The sequence below is a fragment of the Nipponia nippon genome, unplaced genomic scaffold, assembly GCF_047370975.1.
Source record: "Nipponia nippon isolate SJK-2023a ecotype South Korea unplaced genomic scaffold, ASM4737097v1 scaffold_4, whole genome shotgun sequence".
Taxonomy (NCBI): Eukaryota; Metazoa; Chordata; class Aves; order Pelecaniformes; family Threskiornithidae; genus Nipponia; species Nipponia nippon.
In genome coordinates this window covers 105,853,283-105,873,702 of record NW_028262358.1, presented here as the reverse complement: position 1 = coordinate 105,873,702, position 20,420 = coordinate 105,853,283, and the positions used below count along the sequence as shown (strand labels likewise).

At 38.3% G+C, this 20,420-nt stretch overlaps 1 protein-coding gene across 1 annotated transcript in view; it reads right to left on the bottom strand.

Moving 5' to 3' along the window:
* The window catches only part of TPO (thyroid peroxidase), a 63,457-nt gene that overhangs the window by 7,563 nt on the left and 35,474 nt on the right, over window positions 1-20,420 (bottom strand). Inside the window, exons 5-9 of the mRNA XM_087776396.1 lie at window positions 19,739-19,945; window positions 12,852-13,367; window positions 5,284-5,542; window positions 4,592-4,762; window positions 2,410-2,647 (exon numbers count right to left, since the gene is read on the bottom strand). Coding sequence (XP_087632522.1) covers window positions 2,410-2,647; window positions 4,592-4,762; window positions 5,284-5,542; window positions 12,852-13,367; window positions 19,739-19,945 — 1,391 coding nt within the window. The remainder of the gene's footprint in view (window positions 1-2,409; window positions 2,648-4,591; window positions 4,763-5,283; window positions 5,543-12,851; window positions 13,368-19,738; window positions 19,946-20,420) is intronic.

The window sequence follows — 20,420 nt, the reverse complement described above, 5'->3', positions numbered from 1 at the left end:
CTGTTTGTGGTCTGAGGAACATGAGGGCTGCTAGTGTGCCCTGGCGGGGCCTTTCAGGGCAAACTGGACCATGCTGCCAACTGGTTAAGTAAGGTAAGTGCATGTGAAATTTTGGAAAATTGGCTTTATAGGCAAATAGTAATCTACAGCAGGACAATTTGGGGAGAAACCTGTCCCACTTTGTCTGTATTGGAGGAGGAGGCAATCTACAGGACCAGAGAAGGAGTGAATATCCCACACCTCAGCAGCACTGTGACAAGAAGTGCAGGAGAGACGGAGGGGCTGGAGAGAGAAAAAAAGAAAGATGCCTTCCTCCTACCCTTCACCTGCACACTGTCCCCAAACTTATCAGAGCATCCTGAAACCTCACTGAGTGTTCCCAGGCCCCTTCTCATGACCAAAGCCATCAGAGACTTTGCTCCACGCAGCTCTCCTACACCTGTCATTTCCCCTTTCATGTACATTAAAACCTATTCTACTTTCATCACACAATTCAGTTTTATCTATACTGCTGAGAAGGCTTGAGCAGAAAATTATTTTTTAATCTAGCCAGCAGATACATGTTTACTCTAAAAAAAGTTGCTCCAACAGATTTGTATCAGGTGACCAAAATTTTACAGGTGAATTTTACAGGGTTAGGGTACAAAAAGAAAGAAATAAAAGCGGGGGGGGGGGGGGGGGGGGGAGGGGGGGGAAAGGTGCACGCCCTCCTATGCAAAGAATGACAAAGTCAGCTTCAGAATTGCCCAACTATTGCAAATCCTGAGATCATAGAATCATAGAATCATTTAGGTTGGAAAAGACCCTTAAAATCAGCAGGTTCAATCATTAACCTAGCACTGCCAAGTCCACCACTAAACCATATCCCTAAGCACCACATCTACACGTCACTGACATGTCAATTAGGGTATCTAGTAAGCATGTAGTGTTGCTAGTGCAGATGTAGATAATAGCCAATGCTCTATCCGACAAGGCGCTGAAATGAATGTTAGACTTTTCCATTCTTATACTTACTGTGTGACAAATATAGCATGTTTTTACTTACTTCTAACTTCTCTTAGATAGTTCCTTATCATAGTATTCATGGCAATACCATTTCACATTTAAGTTAGCTGACACAAACTTTGTAGCAGAAACTTGGGGAATTCGTTTATTATTAGAAGTCTCTTTTTCCCAATTTGATGTTAATGTTAAATTATGCTTAAGTTTAATTAATGCTAGTAGTATCATAAGACACTGAATAATAAGAAATATCATAAGGCTCTGAATAATGGAAAAAAGTCTGGCAGGGCCTCAATAGATTATCCTTCCTCAGATAGGGTCAAGTATGCCTGCATGATTCAGAAGACTTTCAACCACGTTTTCAACATAGCTGAGTGGAATGTTTGTTGTCTATACAATTTGTGCTAATAAGATACCACCTTTATGATTAACATTGCTTTTTCCTGTGAGCTAATTAATTAACATTTTTTAAAGTTCAGATTTAAATTCTGCCTGGGATGCTTATTTACATAATGGTTTCTTTCCACAACAGTGACTTATGAGAGGAGCTTAAAGGTGAGTGTAAGGACCAGATGTACTTAAAACACCACTGCTAGCATGGTGTGAGCAGTTTAAAATTAGTCTTCTCATGAGATTCAAAATTACTGCCACAAGTACATGACGGAAATGAAGAAAGTTTAGTTTTATAATTGCTTCAGGAGCAAAAGCAAGATATAAACTGCATCTCACACCCCTGTGACCTGAACCTGCATTTCTCCTGCCTTCCTGGTGCAGAGGGTTGAACTGGCACAAGATCCTGGTGGTGGTTGTGCAGGGCTGGGTGAAGGGACATACTATGCTGTGTACGATGAGACAATTCTGGGACCACTCTGCAGTCCCAGTTCACATAAGATAACGTACATGGTGTTTTTATTATACTCTCTAGGAGGCATGAATTACAGCTCTCTGCCTATTTCTTCTGACTTTGCTGTGGTTTCCATGGAAAATGTTGAGGTTCTTCCAATTAAGGACCCTGAGACCAGTGCAGCCCTCAGGGACCAGAAAGCTAAAACCTGCATAGTACTACATCCATCCACACAGAAGTTAGTTGCCCCTGGCACAATTAACTGCTGGTGGCACCTTGCACTTCCACCAGGATTGCACTGTTGGGCATCTCAATACCACAGAAACAATCTCCATGCCATCTGGAATTGAAATTATATACAGACCAAAGAAGAATAAGCAAAAACTCACCCAGCAAAACTGAAGGAGTGAAGTTAAAAATGTGGAAGTGCCAGGGAATAATTTGTTTAAAGCCTGTTTAGGTATCATGTTGTCTTATATTCTGGGAAGTATCTTTACGTATCTGTAAAATCTCCATTGCTTCTGCATATTACACAAATTATTCAACAGCATGAATAAACTCACCTGTCACCATCCCTTAGTGCTTTCATTTGCTTTCCGATTATACATGCAAACAGGGGACCGGTTCTAGCATGTGGAAGAAAGTCTTCTACCAGACCACCAAGCCAAACATCAATATTGCTAGGATTATGGTACAATTCCATGATTTTTTCAGTGACATTGTGATTGGTTATTACTGTATTCAGGTCCGTTTGAGTTTCCAGTTTTGGTAAGCCACAGAATTCTCTCCAGTCATTATAACCTGTAAATATTATGTTAAAAGGAACATTAGACTTGGCTGTTAAGCATGATATATGAAATTAATAAATTTATAAGCACTGGGTTCTGACAACCTTAATTATAGTCATAGACAGTTATGTCTAAAAATAGGCCGATTATTATTTGTTAAATTGATCGTGGAAATGATGGCAGGATCTGAAACTACAGGATATGCAATTGCTACATCATTTTCATGAAGGAAAACAAAGGTTTAAAACAATTCTCCCATATTTAAGCAATGGAAACATGATGATAAATAGGAGCATCCACTGTGTCTTGAGATTTCCAGACTAAGAATACAAGAGTTAGGCGAAGAGTGGTCAAGAAGTATCCTGAATGAATCAGAGAATCATAGAATCGTTTAGGTTGGAAAAGACCCTTAAGATCATCAAGTCCAACCATCAACCTAGCACTGCCAAGTCCACCACTAAACCAAGTCCCTAAGCCCCACATCTACACATCTTTTAAATACCTCCAAGGATGGGGACTCAACCACTTCCCTGGGCAGCCTGTTCAGATGTTTGATGACCCTTTCAGTAAAGAAGTTTTTCCTGATATCCAATCTGAACCTGCCCTGGTGCAACTTGAGACCATTTCCTCTTGTCCTATTGCTTGTTGCTTGGGGGAAAAGACCGACCCCCACCTCGCTACAACCTCCTTTCAGGTAGTTGTAGAGAGTGATAAGGTCTCCCCTCAGCCTCCTCTTCTCCAGGCTAAACAAGCCAAGTTAGTAACTAAAGAACTTTACTAAGGACAGTGTCCTAGGGCACATGTCCAGCTCTCTGGAAAATATTTTTCTTTTACATTCTTTTACAACATTGGAATTACCCCCCACCCCATCTCCCAAAAACCCTTTCATTTCTGGTCTGGGAGATCAAACCTCCATTTCTGCCCTTGTGTAGCTGAGAGCTTTAAACTCCCAGCTGGAGTCAGACTTCATTTCTACTGTCCAGGGCCAATGACTTGTGTATTCCTAACTAACTGCGGAGTCACACCGGAGAAATGGAGCGAGTTGTCACCCAGAGATGTAACACCCTTTGGCAATCAGTCAGTCCTACCTCCATTGGTAGGACATTGGACTCAGAGCATAGACGGGCAGCTAGGTTTGTTCCTTATTCATGCAGACAAGCGGTCTGATCAGGCAAGGCGTCAGGACAGAGTTTTAGAAATGCAAGAGTCCCTGTCTATCATGCTGAGGGTTGTTGTCTCTGCTCTCAGAAGCTGTCACATGCTTGTAAGATGTTTTTACACAGGACTAGGAACCTACTGTATATTTTAACAACTGATGCAGTCAAATTGAACTAAGCTCCGGCAGCCTTCCTCTAAGCCAGTACACCCATGGCCTGATAGGTTAACGCTCCTTGACTGTTAGTTCAATCTTACCCTTAGTTCAGTCTTACCCTGGGCTGACTGGAGTAAGACATCTAGTGCAAAAAACAGGCACAAATGTGTAATATCTCTCAAAATGAGGTGTACACCTGAATAAGCCATCTACACCACTCCTGGAGACATCTCAACACCTTCTGTGATCGGTAGAACCAATCGGGTTGTGTCTAAGTTGACCTGTCCCACAGGCTGGGGGAAGCCTGCTGAAGGCAAGTAGCTGCTGCAGGCAGAAACCCCACTCCTCTAGAGCTGGTTCCAGCAAGAACAAGCCTCAGATACCTACATCAAGCGCACCCAGATCCACTCACTAGTTCCACTCACTAGTCTGTTCCAGACTTAACAGGTTATTTTAATTTCAAATGCTGGGGAATATTTTGTTTCCATCAAAGTTAAAAATATTAGCCACTTACATCTTTAAAGAGACTTAAGTTACTTTTCTGATTACTGAAGCTATTATTTAAAAGCTTACGATTACATCCCGAATATAGGCAGTTATAGTTCAGTTACCAGCTGGGAGAAAATTCAAGAAAAATCGATAGACCTGGGAGTCCGTGATCTCGGCCACGCTGTAAATTTAACGATGCTAAATCAAGTGAACCATTGTTGGACAACACAAACAGTTTTTCTGTTAGTTCCTCATTCAGTAGTTGATCTTGCACCTGCAGTTTTGCTGAATGTGCTAGAAGACCCCTTAGTAAAGGATCCAAGCCTCCTTTAAACACAAAAATAATATAATATTACAGCATATATATAAACCATTATAACTTTCATATAACAAATGTGAATGCATGTATGCTTCCATGTTTTTTAAACATTGACCACAGGCTTTTACATTCAAACACATGCAAAAACGTGCTGCAGGTTGAAATAGAAGTAATAGTGCTATTAAAAAGCTCCCTCTGCTTCTTCAGGTGTAAGAAAATTTGCAACCTGATAATACATTCATCCACAAAAAAAAGATATGAAATATCTTCATCATCAATCACCAATCATCAATTTATTGTCAATCTACCAGACTGGTTTAATCTGGGAATAACTATTGTCTGATTCAGAGAACTATTTAACTCAGAATAATTGTTCCAGTTCATGTTAATGTTCTGGAACCAGTTTAACAACTTAAATCGGCGATGCAATTAAATAATGTCCCGTTTCCTAATTCAAGATAAGTAACTTTGAAAAAAGTTACAATATTCTGGAAAAAAAAAACAACAAAGAGTTTAAATAAAACTATACCTTCTTTAATGAGCCTCCATGGACTAAAGAAAACCTCATGCAAATGAAGATTTGGGAGTTCTGGATCATCTAAATACTGTGCATTCAATCGCCTTACTATCGGTTGGATTGTTGCATGACCAAAACGAAAAGCAGCTGTTGAAAATATGTTAGAAACTGTAGGGTTCATTGTGGGATCATAACCTGTATAAAGGCCAATATACAGATTAAAAGCATCTGGACCAATGATTTTGGGAATGTAATCTCTTAAGGTAATAATCTGAAAGAAAAGAAAAAGAAATATTTGTCATTCTTTGTCTTTATAGATTAATGGTAATGTTTCTCAAATGCTAAATGCCTTTTTCTTCACTTATCTGTCCCCAAGCATTTGGCATGGCTAAGAGTAGTATTAGCTGGTAAATAATATTGTTCTTATTTTTGCAGTAAGGAGACAAATGACTGGAGAGAATCAGTGGCATAGCTCACTGCAGTACACCAGCCAGGCCCCTGTTGGCTCCCACCATAAATGCTAGACCAAAGCCTCCTGAGGAGAGATTACCACTCTTGCTCACTTCCAGTCCATGGGGGTAAACCAGCTCACAGGAGGCATGCTGGGATTTAAAGCTACAAATTACTACAAAATCTTTCAAGAACGGTTGCTGATATGAACAGATTCTATTTTCAGATACGTATTTGTGACACAAATCCTCTTTACTGAATATTTGAAATGACCAGTCTTTAAAATGCTGGTGCCCAGAATCCCTTGGATTAGACATTTTATGCTAAACTCAAGCCAGTTTATAGATTCCTAAAAGATACACTTCAAAAATGAAAATGCTGATAAACACCTTCTGTCAAACACTTTTATAATGTAATGCCATTACAGTTGCATGAAAAAAGCATGTGAGTAATCATGACCAAAAAAAAGGAGGAAACGATCTAATGTACCAAATAAAATGAAAGTGCATTACAGGTTAAAGATTACGTTGAACTCAATAAAGCATAATGGGATGAATATAAAGCATCATGAACTAAATAAAATGCCTTATAGATTCAATATAGTGTGCAATAAAATATACAGACAAATGTACTTTGTGCTTGATATAGTGCATATTGAAAAGCTAGTGGGCATAAAAAGACCTTATGTAAAACTTGTATCTTTATTTTTGGCACGGCACAGAGACAAGCAAACCCCTCCAGAATTTGCTCACTTTTCTCAGAAGGCAGAGGTAACAACCTCTTTATGTTTTCAGGTTAGGTCACACAGTGAAGAAAATCTTTGAAAGACAATAGGTTAGAATTCTTTTTACAGCTCCTTTAATACATCATATGAAGAAAAGAAAATAATGGCTAGAAATTAATACTGACACTGTCATTTGAGAAGTTAACCTTTTGCTGCATTCACAAAGGTTTTGCAAGACAACAATTCTTTCTAATTTTAGATTTAGAGTTAGTTTTTACAATCAAAGACTTTAAATAGGACTAGGTTAGCCATGGACACAAACATCCTGATATGACTGTCATTTTTTGGTTCATTGTAAATGAAATCCCAACCTAAGCTGCTCATAAAGGCCAGATGCCCCGAAGGAAAGGGCAATTCAGATTTTTCATTTGCTCCAGAGGTAAGATCTTCATTTCTTGTTTCCTTGGTAGGGGAAGAGGGGTTGCAATTTCAAGACATGAAAATTAAAAGGATAAGGTAAAAAGGGGTCTTATGCCTGTCTTGAGCTAGGAGAGGCATCTGTTTGATGGAAACTTCCAATAGCTAAATAAGGCTCCATCAAGTGGAGGTGATTTTTAGAGAATACAAACTAAGAAGATGTTTATAACACAGCAGAAGACGATACTGCCAGAAAGAATCTGGAGTCTGAAAGAGAACAATATCTAAAGTACATCAGCATGTAGCATCCAGTCTTTGTGTAGTCTCTGAACATACCTTGCCTGAATTTGTCCACGTGAAGTCAAGGAGAGGCTCGCTACAAGTTCTCATAACTGACACAGATATAAGTTTTAAAGAAGGTGTAAACAGCTGACAAACATCAACATTATTTTTGTTAAAATTCTTTTGCATGCACTCCCTGCTATGAGAGAATGATTTGAAAGGTTTATTTCCTTTCATATTTGGCATAAATAAGCATAATACTTCCTTCGATACAGCATTCCTTCAATAACTGAGATTCTCCTGTGGAAACAAAGGAATGCTCTTGTCTAAAAATACATCAATGAAATCAGAGCCAGGAAGGGTCTATATGAAAAAGAAATTGCAAACAAGTACAATGAACTGCTCTACCATTTATTACTTACTTTGAGTCTATTTATGAATAAGTTAACTTTCAGGTGTTTGCAGCAGCATAAGGGATTTATGTGGATATAATGAGTCTGAACCTGCAAGGTACTGTGTGGTCTCAACTCTTTGTGACATTTATGAGATTAGTGGTAATCCAAGCTCCTCTTATGAGACATTCAGCACCTCATAGCATCAACTCCAAGCTCCATAGAAGTCTCATGAAGAAATTAATTTTAATCAATAATGTCAATATTTCTACTGTCTCACAGCAGTCATTGTTTCAATGGTATAATTCAGTGAAAAATGATGACAAATGGGCACTGTCTTTTAAACAGAAGCCCATATGCTCAATGTTTAAATTACTTTAGTAGTATATATGACCAGACAGTAACAGACGGATTGAGAGTATTTAAATGTTATTCATTTAGTCATATCAGAGAAAATAAAATTTTGATTTCCTAGCAATTCAATGAATCATTTGCTAAGTATTCAGTCAGAAACAGAGTCTGAATGATTACAAGACTGTCAGAAAAAGCTTTGTACAGATTTTACATCATATCATCAACCACGTGTGCACTGTTTATAGAAAAGTAACTGAATCCTGACCTGCAAGCCCAATAATACTCCAAGTTAAACAGACTGTTAGTGTGAAAGGCAGCATCCCTCTCATTCAGAAGGCAGAATTACAACAGGGGTTCCCAAGTGTCCTTATGAACTCAGCGAGCATCCTGGCTGGGTTTGCCTTCAGGCTGGGCCACCTCCAGAAGAAGTCAGCCACACATTAGGTATTTGGAAATAGGTTACATAATTTCAGATTATTTTTGAGAATTTTTCTGTTCATGTTAAAAGTTATTTTAAATTAGGTGCAAAAGTCACAGAAATTCATATTACTTCTCATAAGTTTCAGCAGACTTTCCTTGCCAAAACCCCTCCAGCATTTTCCAAAGTAGGTGTGAGTGGGGCACAATGGATGGAAAAGGAAAATTAAAAAAGGCCGGAAGAGAGAATATAAAAATATGTGAACTATCATAAGAATAAGTAAGGCCAAAAATGCAACTTGTCTCAGTATCTCACTGAGATAGTGAAGAGTCAACTAAACGAAGCTCCTGCACTTGGGAAAGATTGCAGAAATAACAACCAAACATAGCAATGATGTTTAATTCATCTGCTAAGCACAGTTTAATTCAACTGCTAAGCACAGTTGGTTTGAAGTTCTCACTGTAGATATTAAAGGATTTACAGATGATGTGGAATTCCTAAACTTTTCTGTAAAGGGTAATTGTATGATAGTTCAATTTTTAATAAATAAAGAACACATTATTATAGTTCCATTAATAGTCTGAACTATACTCTATAAACATGAGTTATGACAGTATGCAACACATACTCTTTAATAATAACTATTATTTATTCATCTTTTAGAATTTCATAGAGTTTAAGCTCTGAGAGGAGTTATCTCATCATTTAATTTCACAAACAAGTTTCATCCAAGTTAGCCATGTTGAACCCAATAATTGTAGCTAAGTTAAAGTATGTCAGCCTCAGAAGACACCCACTTTCAACCCATGCCTCGGATCATGGCAGAGAAGCAAGGATGCAAGATGTTAGGAGAACAAAAGCAGATGTAGAAGGAAGTGCAAAAACCACCTATATACACACTGAAAACTAAAGGCACTTGTCAACTACAATTGGGATCAACTGGCAGTAAAACCACTAATCCAGAGATGGTTCTCTGATACTGTAATAAATCAAAGAGAATTTGATTCACATTGATCTGCAAAACTCCTGCTTCACTCTGACTAGTGCCACATCACCTGGCTTTCACAATCCCAAGAGCACATCAGGGGAAATGGTCTCTGGGAGGGACAGCACATGTGCATGCAATTGCATCCTGCAAACCACGTGAAATAGCAATGTTAAGACTGTAGCAGTTGCATTACTGAGCATTTTTTCCTGTGTTATGTACATTTTTTGTTTAAAGAAAAACAAATTTAAACTATTTTCTTACAAATAGCTTAAAAGGAGGAATCCTAATTCTCCTTACTCTGTTTTCTCAGGTCAAAACAGGAATAAGCAAAACAAGCAGATAGATAGTTTCATTTCAGTTAGTAAATGACAATGAAAACATGTCTTTTTGCACAAAACACTAAGTAAATCAAGGTATGTATTTTTACCAGTGTATACTGTAGTGTTAATACTTTAGAGTTAAGCATGTGTCATTCCTGTAAAATACAAGGGGAGAGTTAACCACTGTTGTGTCTTATATAAACTACTACTTATCAGTGAAACATGCCTAAAATGCAACTAAAAAAAAATCTGTTTTGTCCAGGATATCAACAGGCAATTATTATGTTTGGTAACTTTGTCAAGTTTCTATTATTAAACGCTTATCACTAGAGATATTTACGTTGCCAAAAAAGCATCTAGGAGGAAAAGTATGGTCTAGAGAGAGATTTTTTTCATTCTCCTTATTCTAGAAAGAAGAGGAGGCTTTTTGTTCAATTCTCTATAATTACACACCCACAGGCAAAAATTACGCTTGAAAGTATTAATTCCAAAAAGGGAGAATTTTAGAAATGTATAGCAACTGAAACTAAATTTGAGAGTGGAAATCTCAAGGTAACTTCAGCTAGAGCTGTCATTAGTGTGCTGGTTAGCATACCACATTAACAGAGATACTCCAATTATCTCTCTTGAATAAATGTCTCTGAACCAGCTAGAAATAACTCAAACACATTTCTAATGAGCCATAGGCAAATCTCATTAGTCTGTGATACTGGTAGAGATAATGAGTAGCCAAGATTCATGCAGCTTATTGCCTTGCACAAAGTAGTTTCTTTCAGGCCATGTTACTGGACATAAATCAGAAGTATATGAATGGGCAGAGGCATACTTTTGGATCTACGCTTTTCTTCTGACAAGTATTAACAACCATTCTGACTTGTTAGTGCCATTATTTTAATGCAAAGAGCACATTTACAGCAGAGGAGCTGACATGATTGATGTAACCAAAATATATATATAAAAAAAAAGCCAAACTTTTCAAAAGGACTGACTAAATACAATTAAATAAAGTACGTTACTTTTCTGAAGCTATCTGGCTTTAAGTACAAATAACAACATGCCAGAGAATGCAGGTGATTTCTTAAAAGAACCATTCTGCATATCCTGCTGACTAAAAATTGTGGCAGAAAAAAGAAGTGTTTTATCAGAATAGTGAAATTTTTCCCCCTCCTTACCCAATTCAACTTCAAAAAAAATCTCTTTTTGGTACTAAAAAAGTCTGTTTGTAAGAATCAGAAAGTGTACGAAAGTTCTCTAGCCTTCAGATTATTCTGGTCCTGGTATTACTCATCCAGTATTATGGATTATAACAGACAGGCTGAATCACGGTCTCTTAGGTTGTCTGATTAAAGGTGAATCTCCACAAATGCAAAGGGTCTGATGAGGCTTGGAGAAGCAACATCAGGTGGAGTAACCTGAGTAACCAAACCATTGAAAATGGACTTGCAGGATTGTCCGTTCCCTGAGGCCACCAGACAGTGTGGCCAGACCCCAAGCCCGGGTATGAAACCCACCAAGATGAGCCAACAAAAGAAACTGTCCCCTGGACATCTTGCAAGCTAAAGGGGTGGTTGGGGTAGGAGTCATTGTGAGGTGCAGGGAAGAGAGGACTTGGGGAGACTGTGTAAGAACTTTGTTTGCGATGTTTTAAGGGGATTGTGGGAATGTGTGAAACACTATGGGGTACTCAGGGAAAGGACTAAAGGTGGGGAAAGGGAGGGGTCAAGGTGGACTTGGTCAAGGTGGACTCGGTCAAGGTGGAGTCAGTCAAGGTGGACTGGAAAAAGCATGGGGACATAGAGGGAAAAGGGCATAAAAGGGGCTGTCTGAGTGTGAAGAGTCAGCTGATCAGTGTGTTTGTCTGACTGAGCCCTGTGCTTGATCTCTGCAGTTTAAGCTATATTCTTCTGAAATCCTATTTCTCACTATCCCCTTTGTGGCTGTACTCTCTACTCTGAGTGTGTATGTGTGATCACTAGTGAGTTTCCAGCCAGACCAGAGATGGTGAGCAGCATAAGAAACTTGAGGACCTGCAAAGAGAGTGAGTGTGACCCTGAGCCTCAGGGGCTCGTGGGTTCAGGCATCATGAGCTGGACCGGCTCTGGGGCCAGCCACTGTGCAGGCTGTCCAGGAGAGCCCTGCGTTGCCTGTGTGTGTACTTCATTAATGGACTTCAATCCCGAGCAGCTGCAGAGAACAGGGGTCAGGTCATCCATGTTGTTTACATTCCTGTGGGTGCCAGCAAAGGTGCTGCTTTTGGTGTGTGCTGGTTGGTGTGGCCTAGTGTGTGTGTGTGTGTGTGTGAGTGCACCCATGTGCATGCCTACTGGGCATAAGTGCTTGGCTGGACCTGAGGACAGGGAGCCACAATATCTCTCCATCTATCAGGCTAGCGTTGGAGAAATCCATCCGAGTCCTGATGCGATCCAGATTTGAATGCCTTTAACACCATAAGCAAGCAGATTATATTTTGTGCAAGGGAAATCCTGTTGAATGTTTTCATTTTGCTTCATTTATGATAGGGTCACGTGAACGTCTGCAGGACCAGATGCTGTCCACACGGAATACCAGAACTGTGAGGAAAAAAGAAGTTAAAGCCTGTGTAGCTACTTTGGGGTTGGAGGAAGGAGGGAGAAAAAGGTAAAATAGTGAGCAGAAATAGTTCTTTGTATTCTCAGGTATAATATAAACATTCTTAGGAACTCTTTTCTCCTGTGTTTTCCCATATTTTTTTGTCCTGCTATCTCCTATCAAGAGTATCCCTTGAAGTTTATGCATTAATGCATTGAGAACCTCACAGACATTTTTACATAGGGACGTTATTAATTTATATAATTCCTGTGGGAATGTAAGCATTTTGAACACCATGTAAATACAGAGACATTACTTTTTAATTGTTTTCTTTAGCAAAAAAAAACCTACAAAGAAATGCATCTGAAAAGGCGTCTTCAATAGACAAAATAGACACTGGTGAAGCCTGCAGAAAGATGAAATGGAATAGAAACTGCCATGAAAATCAGAGCACTGAGGGATCTGGACAAACTAAGGACAAGGACATTGCATTCAGGAAAGTGGAAAATAGAATAAACTTCGAACATGCCAAATTTGAAGTGCAGAAATTGGTGGCAAAGAAAAGGTAACATCATCTCCAAAGCCACCCACAGAAATATATTTGAAGCTTTGTAATCGATTCTAAGATATTCACTGCAACATGTAGATAAGCAAATAAGCAGCCAACCTGATGCAGAGCACCGACAATTTTTCGTGCTTCTTGGTAGACTGTCTCAGCAGTCCAGTGGCCATTGATGTTTTTGAGGGCTCTGGCCAGGCGGTTGTGCTCTCTCAGCCACAGTGTGTGCATAGCTGCCAGAGATGTGACTTCGCTGGATCGGCTATCCCCAGCCATAAAGCATTCAATCCTCTCATCTTCACTTGCATTCGAGTCCTGTGCACAAGGTGATGGGATCTGGTCTGTAAAAGGCAGGTATTCCAGATGGTTATCATAATATTTATTGTTTACTCTAAGAAGGCCTTCTTTGCTTGTTAAATTCCTCAGTTTGTTTTCAATGGCAGGGGTACTGCCATAGACGGTAGAAGCATCAAGGAAAGAAGTTAAGCCATTGATCTGTTGTCTTGGATTTAGCGCTGATAGATTTCCAAAGAGAATACCATGATCACCAGTGCCGCATGCAGGAGATGAGCGGTAGAAGGGCAGGCAATCCATCCCTGCAGTTAATGTATCATTGGTGGTCACCTGCATAAAAAAAACCATGTATTTTCTGAGGTGAAGGTAACAGCTGTGGATCTTGAATTAAGGCTTGTGTAAATATTTCCATCTTCTGTCTCAGTTTTCAGTTGTTCAGATCTCATCTACTGGACTGACATATTCTAAACCTGTAGAGATGGTTTTCCTTTAAATTTAAGCAAAAAGTTGATTTAATCCTTTTTAAGCAAAGACAGAAATAAAACCCCAAACCTTTACTCTGTTGTAAGAGCAAGCTATTGATGTAACCCCCTTTGTGTAAATCTACACCTAAATTAGCCTGGCTTCACAATGAAAATTCATCATGAAATGTATCACAGTGAAGACGTGAACATCTGGTCTAATTATGTTCTACTAAGCACCAAGTGAAACAGCAGGTTTACATGTATACATAAAAACATAACAAAGAGTTTCAGTGTCTGCAGAAGCACGCTGTAAAAGCTTTGTTTCGATACCTAATTTTAATCCAGTTTCCTAACTAAAAAATATGTATGTAATTATTCACTCTGCTTTCTGCCAGTCCTCTATAATTCTTCCCCCACATTATTTTACAGCGACCACTGTCTTACAAGTATTAAATTCTGGCTGTCTTTATAAAAAGCAAAGGCTGAACATAGCCTTTGCCAAATGAAAGACTTTGAGTCCTTTATTGGTTTGACCCACACACAGATGAGAGACTGAAGTCAAATGGTGATCCAGCATTTGTGTGGATGCTGGATAATCAGCATTCATATAGTCTGAACCAACCCATTGCGGAGTCAGCGACTTCAAATACAGGTAAAGGGCATGGGAGAAACGTAGGAATTATGAAATTGGATCTTGGGGTATAGGTAAGGGTCTTAGGGGAAAATACATCCCAAACCAGACAGCTAGAAGTTTTGCCACAGCAGAGCATGGAAAATGGTGCATGAATAACTTAACAGATGTGGGGAGGGCAGCAGAGATCTTGGAGGAGGATAGAAAGGAAGAGGGAGAAAGGTTTTATTTGCATTGTAGGATATCCAAAAGGGAAGCTCAGAACATCAATTCTATTTCAAAGAATAGAGTTCATCACTAAACCAAAAACTGCCAGATTTCAAAATAACTAAAATCTATCTTTGTTGTCCAATGCACATTTGGGTTTACAAACTCTGTTTTTCTGAAAAGCACATTATTTCCAAATTCTAACAGCACTGCATTGTGCACCATCAACTAGCCATAGCAATGTTTCAGTTCCAAAAATTTAAAAAAGATTAACCTCAATTAAAAATGTTATAAAAATCATGGAGTCTGAGTTTCAGGGAATATAATGCTGGGGTTTTCTTATCAATTCATCAACATGAAATAGGAACAGATAACACTTACTAAAGCTGCTGAAAGATCTCAGGAAAAAAAAAAATCTTCAAACATTTGACTAAGAGAAAAAAATGTTTTGTGCAGACACCGGAGCTAACCTTTTTTATTTGTATTCTATCTCCTTGCTTTTCATTTTCGAAAACCCTTTGGCAGAAGACAGTGAATACTGCAGGTGTTATATAAAATGTAGTTTCTTCTTCATACTTCTAATAATACAGACACCAGTCTGTGAAGAAAAATAGTCATTAAATTGGGGGTAAAAGTAACAAGGCAACTTTGGAAAGGAATTCAAGAGCTTCATATAATAACAGCATTACCTCATTTATTACATCAAATAAATTTTTCTTAGTACTGAGAACGCGTGGAACTAGGAATTGATACCAATAAAGCATTTAAGAAAGGGTTTCATTTGGTTTTCAGGTTTTGTTTGGTAAAGAAATTTTACCAATATTTCTTTATTAGTTAGGTTTTAGCAAATCAAGTAGGTTATTTTTGAAGGAAGTGTGTAATTTCTTTTCCTTTTTCTTTCTTTCACTGATTGCTGACATCAGTAATTTCTCTGCCTTGGGTTTTTTATTTAGTATTTGTCTCTATTATTAAGTCTTTTGCTGTTCTCATTATTAAGAGATTATAATATCATTATAATATCATTACAATAAGTCTCTTGTCTGTTCTCATGCTACAAATACCTGCCACAGCATTGTATGTGTTTGAGTGCCTCCTGCTTCTAGTTATCAGGAAAGCCTGGAAGAATTCAGGTATCACTAGGAAAAAATGTATGAACCACCTTTAAGTTGTTAAACAGTGAGGCTCACAAAAAAAGTATCAACAGTGAATGAAGTTCATACTGAATAATCTTTAGTTAACTGCCTCTGCAATTTCAATTCAAACCGTTCTGTGCCCCAATGGAGAAAAACAGCAGTAATGAACATTAAGGGGCTGGCAGAACTGCATAATGCAGTCCTTTCCCTTTTCATGGGATAAGCAGTGTGCAGCCAGCAGCTGAATGTGCAAATGAGAGGTTCCTTATGTTATTATTCAAATGACATTAAAAATAATAAAGAGAAAAAAAGAGACCTTTTTCTGCTGAAATGGGTACAGAATCACATTTCTCTCCGTAACTAATGAAGAATATCCATATCAATTTTTTCTCTGCCTTGCATAATTCTAGAGGAAAAAATATCACAACAAATACCTCTCTGGCCACAATAGTTTTCCTAGTATAGCTGCACATTGATTTAAACTGTTATTATATATGCATAGTCGAACCTGTTTATGGTGAAATTCTTTTATGTGTCAGAAAATGAAAGGCACTGATTGTTTCAGTGTACTACAATGTCTAAACTGTCATTTCAGTTAAAGAAGTCTTTCTTATTATGAATTTGTTCTGTGGGAAATGACCTTGTAAAAGGATTCTTGCTGTAGACTTAAAAGAAAACCTAGCTTATGGTCTATGAAAGTTTTCCAAAGGAAAACAAGAATGTTTATTTGTGGACGTGAAACTCAGAGGAGAGTCAATGACCCCATTTGACAGTGAGCTGCTACCTCTGAAGCACAGAAGAAAAAGGTAGGGGCTCACTTTGCTGGTTGTTGAGCACACACAGACTGATCCATTTGTAGCTGAGACAGTAACCTGTCATGTTATGTGACACCTTTTGCGAATCACCTCACTTTTCTGGGGCTCTGTTTCTTTTCCACCTTTTTGTATCTGAATTAACTGTCTGAAAGCTTTTCAGGATTCTATCTTAGTATGTGTATGTACCATGTCTAACTTACTGTCAGCAATGTAATTAATACTGAAAAAAGTCAGTAGCTGTCCTATGAAAGTCTTTCTAATGCCTCATTATGTCTCAGCCCTAACCTGAAATTATCATCCGAGGAATGACAGGTTATCTCCGCAACCCTGTTCCATGTGTCAGGCTGCTGCAAAAGAAGTATAAACTAAAGCTAGTCTTTTCTTTTTTTTTTTTTTTTTTTCACATTATGGGATTTTGAAAAGATACAGAAAAAGGATGTTCAGGCTTGCTCTACCAGAAGCTACAGGCTTGATGTGAGAATCACTGGGTGAAATTCTGTAGCCTTTATTATGAAAATGTCCAGAATAGAATATCATAATGGTTCCTGCTAACCTATGAATAATTTACCTTCACTTGTTATTAATATTAATGCACTACCACAGCTTTCAATCCTTCACTGAATTGCACTGACTCAGAATATTTTCCAGACAGCTTCCCTAACCTGCACAGTCAGGAGCTCCCTTTCCCCAGTGAAAACCCCAGAGAGGGTGTATAGCTCTAAGCACAGTTCTCCTTTTCCATGGGTGGATTCTCCCTTGGTTGCTGCTGTTCCAGGAACACAGCAAGAGTGCAAACTGCAGCCTCTATGTTTACATTGTTGGATAATATGCTATTGATTTCACTGTCTTTGGAAACCAGCCACAGTTTCTTCACACACAAAATGAACGTATAAATCTAACTGTGGCTGTTCTCCAAGTATTTAATAGGTGGAGATTAGCTTTACTTAAGATTTCAGGAAGAAAATCGGTTCTAAGGGGAAACAGCATTTTGTTTCAATGTTCAAAAACCAGTTCCTCTGGTCACACTAATAACTATGAGCCCCCTCCTTTATGTTTTTTTAATATAGTGTCTATTCTTTGCCTTTGTCAAAAACAGTAACAAAATACTAGACATAGTATAGCAAAAGAACAGCCATCTTCATATCTGTCCCTCTTTAAGCTATGAATAACAGAAAAATAACAAAATGGAGCTGAAAGATTCATGGGTGTGTGATCAAGTAATGAATCCAGAAGGTGGGAAACTTATCTAATACTTACAGGGTTGTGTCTGAATTTCTTTATATGTCCCCGCCATGGCCATTCTGAGTATCGGACACTAACTACCAAATGTAGCCATTGGTATGCCTTGACCCCACTCCCCTGCTAGGCTATACTGCTGAACAGGAGCAGCTCCTAGGCTACATTCAGTGCTAGATTTAATACAAGTAAGTTGCTTTCAAGAGCATCCTTGAAACATGTTCTGTGATGAAGCTCTTCACAGCTCCAAGACAGTAATCCAAAATATGTCCCTTGTTTAGAGCACTGAAGGATGCACTTGTGGGTATATGCCACAGTAATCTGTGCAGCTTCTTTCTCTCTGTACCGTAATGCCACTGCCACATGAATAATGTTAGCCTTGGCGTCCTTTTTAGAAGATCCCTTAAATTGCCTCCTTTTTAAGCAGATGATGGAATTTCTAGGCTTGAACTAGTCAGGGTTCAGTGATTATACTTCTATGGTCCCTGTGATCCACATTTAATTCAAGTTATTTGCAACAGTATGAGTCTGTTCTCAATTTAAAAATCTATTTGGTAATAAAAAAGTGGTGGTTTTGCACTTAGAGATCAATACTAATTGCACTGCTTCAAAGAATATGTCATAAACAGAAAACAAACTTTAGAAGACTTTTTCAGTTTTATATGTACAGCAAACTGACTTTTTAAAAATGGGAGTCAATACATAGCCACCTTGTGTCATATGGTGGAGACACACTCCACCTCCTTCACACATAATGTAAAGCACTGCTGGTGAGGGACTGGACTTCTGCCCTAGCCTCTCCTGATAAGACTTTGGGAATGGGAACATTTCTAAGGCTATTACTTAACAGCATAAACAGAGTAAAATAAATAATTTCTTGTACCAGATGGCAATTTGAGATTTTTGTCAGACCTATGGAAGAATCACTGTAATTAGAGCTGTTGTGGCCAAGCCAGGCTACCCAGACTCTCAAACATGTGATACTTCAAATGTGTCTTGAGAATGTGATTCTTTAAGAAGTCTGTGCTCTTACTGAATGCTCTCAGGCTATGCTGGCAAACTTTCAAAAGTCTGTATGTGTTGATGAGACAGAAATTTACCTTCCTGCGGTAAAATTGCAGGCGGTCATTGATTTCACTTAGCCTTCCCTGTGTTTTAGATTCCCTCACCAAATGGAAGATGAGCCATCTTTCAACACAAGACCTGATTCAGTTCCCATTACAGTTAGCAGTTATTTTCCTTTATGTTTAATGGAAGTGGAATGAGGCATTTAAGGCAAGAGAAGACTGTGACATACTTATCAATTACAGTTTGCTAGGGAAAAGAGTTTTCTATTCTGATGGAACTTATTCCCTACACTGGCCTCAGTTCAGAGAGAAGCTGGTCTGTAATCAAGCTCCGACCCTAAGGAAAGTAATTTAGGTTGCTCTGGATAGAGATGGGGGCATCAGTCCAAGGGCTGTAATGGGTATGGGGGTCTCCTGTAGCAGGAGATGGACAGGCTGCGGTTTGAGAAACAAAAAAGTGCTTTGACTTTGCTACTTAATTTTTTGAGTGAAAGAATACTGTACTTTTAAAATAATCAGATGAGCATATAAGATCCTATATTTATACCAGTTATGTTTCTTCTAACCTTCTAACAAGCTTTGAATTCATGTTTTCCATCTACTCAAAGCAAAGAGGTGATGTATGTAAGTTTCAGCAGCTCCCTGAAGATCATTTTACACATACATTGAAAAGATAACTCTCTTCAAAAGTTCACATTAGCTGCTGGAAATATCTTTGCTTTCACTGAATAAAGTTAAGATTCTTTCACTTTATCTGGCTGGCAATTTAAAAACAGAATTATTTATGACTACTTCCCTATTTTCCCCAATGGAACTCAAAACCTTGAAGCAGGAGAACAATAACATTGTGAGGGGACTAGTAAGGTTTCTCTGCAACATAAACCTGAGAGGCAGAAAAATTTTATATTTGTACTAAGTACCTTAGCTATAGTTTGTTATCTCTACAAAACAATTTAAATATCCACCTGTTTCATTTAATAGTTGCATTGGGTTTCCATTTTTCTATCACTGTCTGCTCTAATATTTCTGGGTGATCTATCAATTTGCTTTATAATTATTTCAGTGTATGTGTATCACTAATGTTCTTTACTTTATTCACCTGTTTAGAGCCTGGAATTTCTCTTGAAGAAATTAATTTAGAATCTTACCTTTATTGGAAAACATGGATTTTGCTTTTCACATGTCATCTGGCACTCCATTCCAGTTAGGAAGGTGGTTCTGCTTGTGCTCTGAGGTGTGAATGCAATGTCATGATCTATGTATTGTCCCCACACCATAATAATATCAGAATACAGGTTGTCTTCAGTAACAGCCTCATTAGATGCGTGAATAATTTTTTTTGTCACTTCACGAACCTGGGAAGAGAACTAATTTACTTTGAGTACCAAGTAGTATTTACTTCTCACAAAATGATAAAACACTAAAAAGCAGGGGGAACAGTGATAAAAGCTATCTTTTTTTTTTTTTTCCTTAGAATACTTTATGTTGTAGAGTACTTTTAATAGTTTGCTTAAAAACAAAACCAAAAACGCCCAACAACAATAAAAAATCCAACCTCTGACAGAGTCTTATTTCTGTTCAGGAGCTGAGATACCAGTGCCACAAGCAGATTCAAAGATGTTTCAGCTGAGTTTTTATATATATTTGCCAAATGAGCAATATATATTTGATCTGTTCCTTTCCAGAGAATTTTGAAAACCACACATTTCTTTTAGACTGTCTAAAAGTTTTCTTTCTGTTTATTGTTTTCTGCTCCTTTAACAAATGAATTCTGTTTGCTGGGCAACCTCAAATCACTGTGGATACACAGAGGCTGTGGGCTGCTCCGTA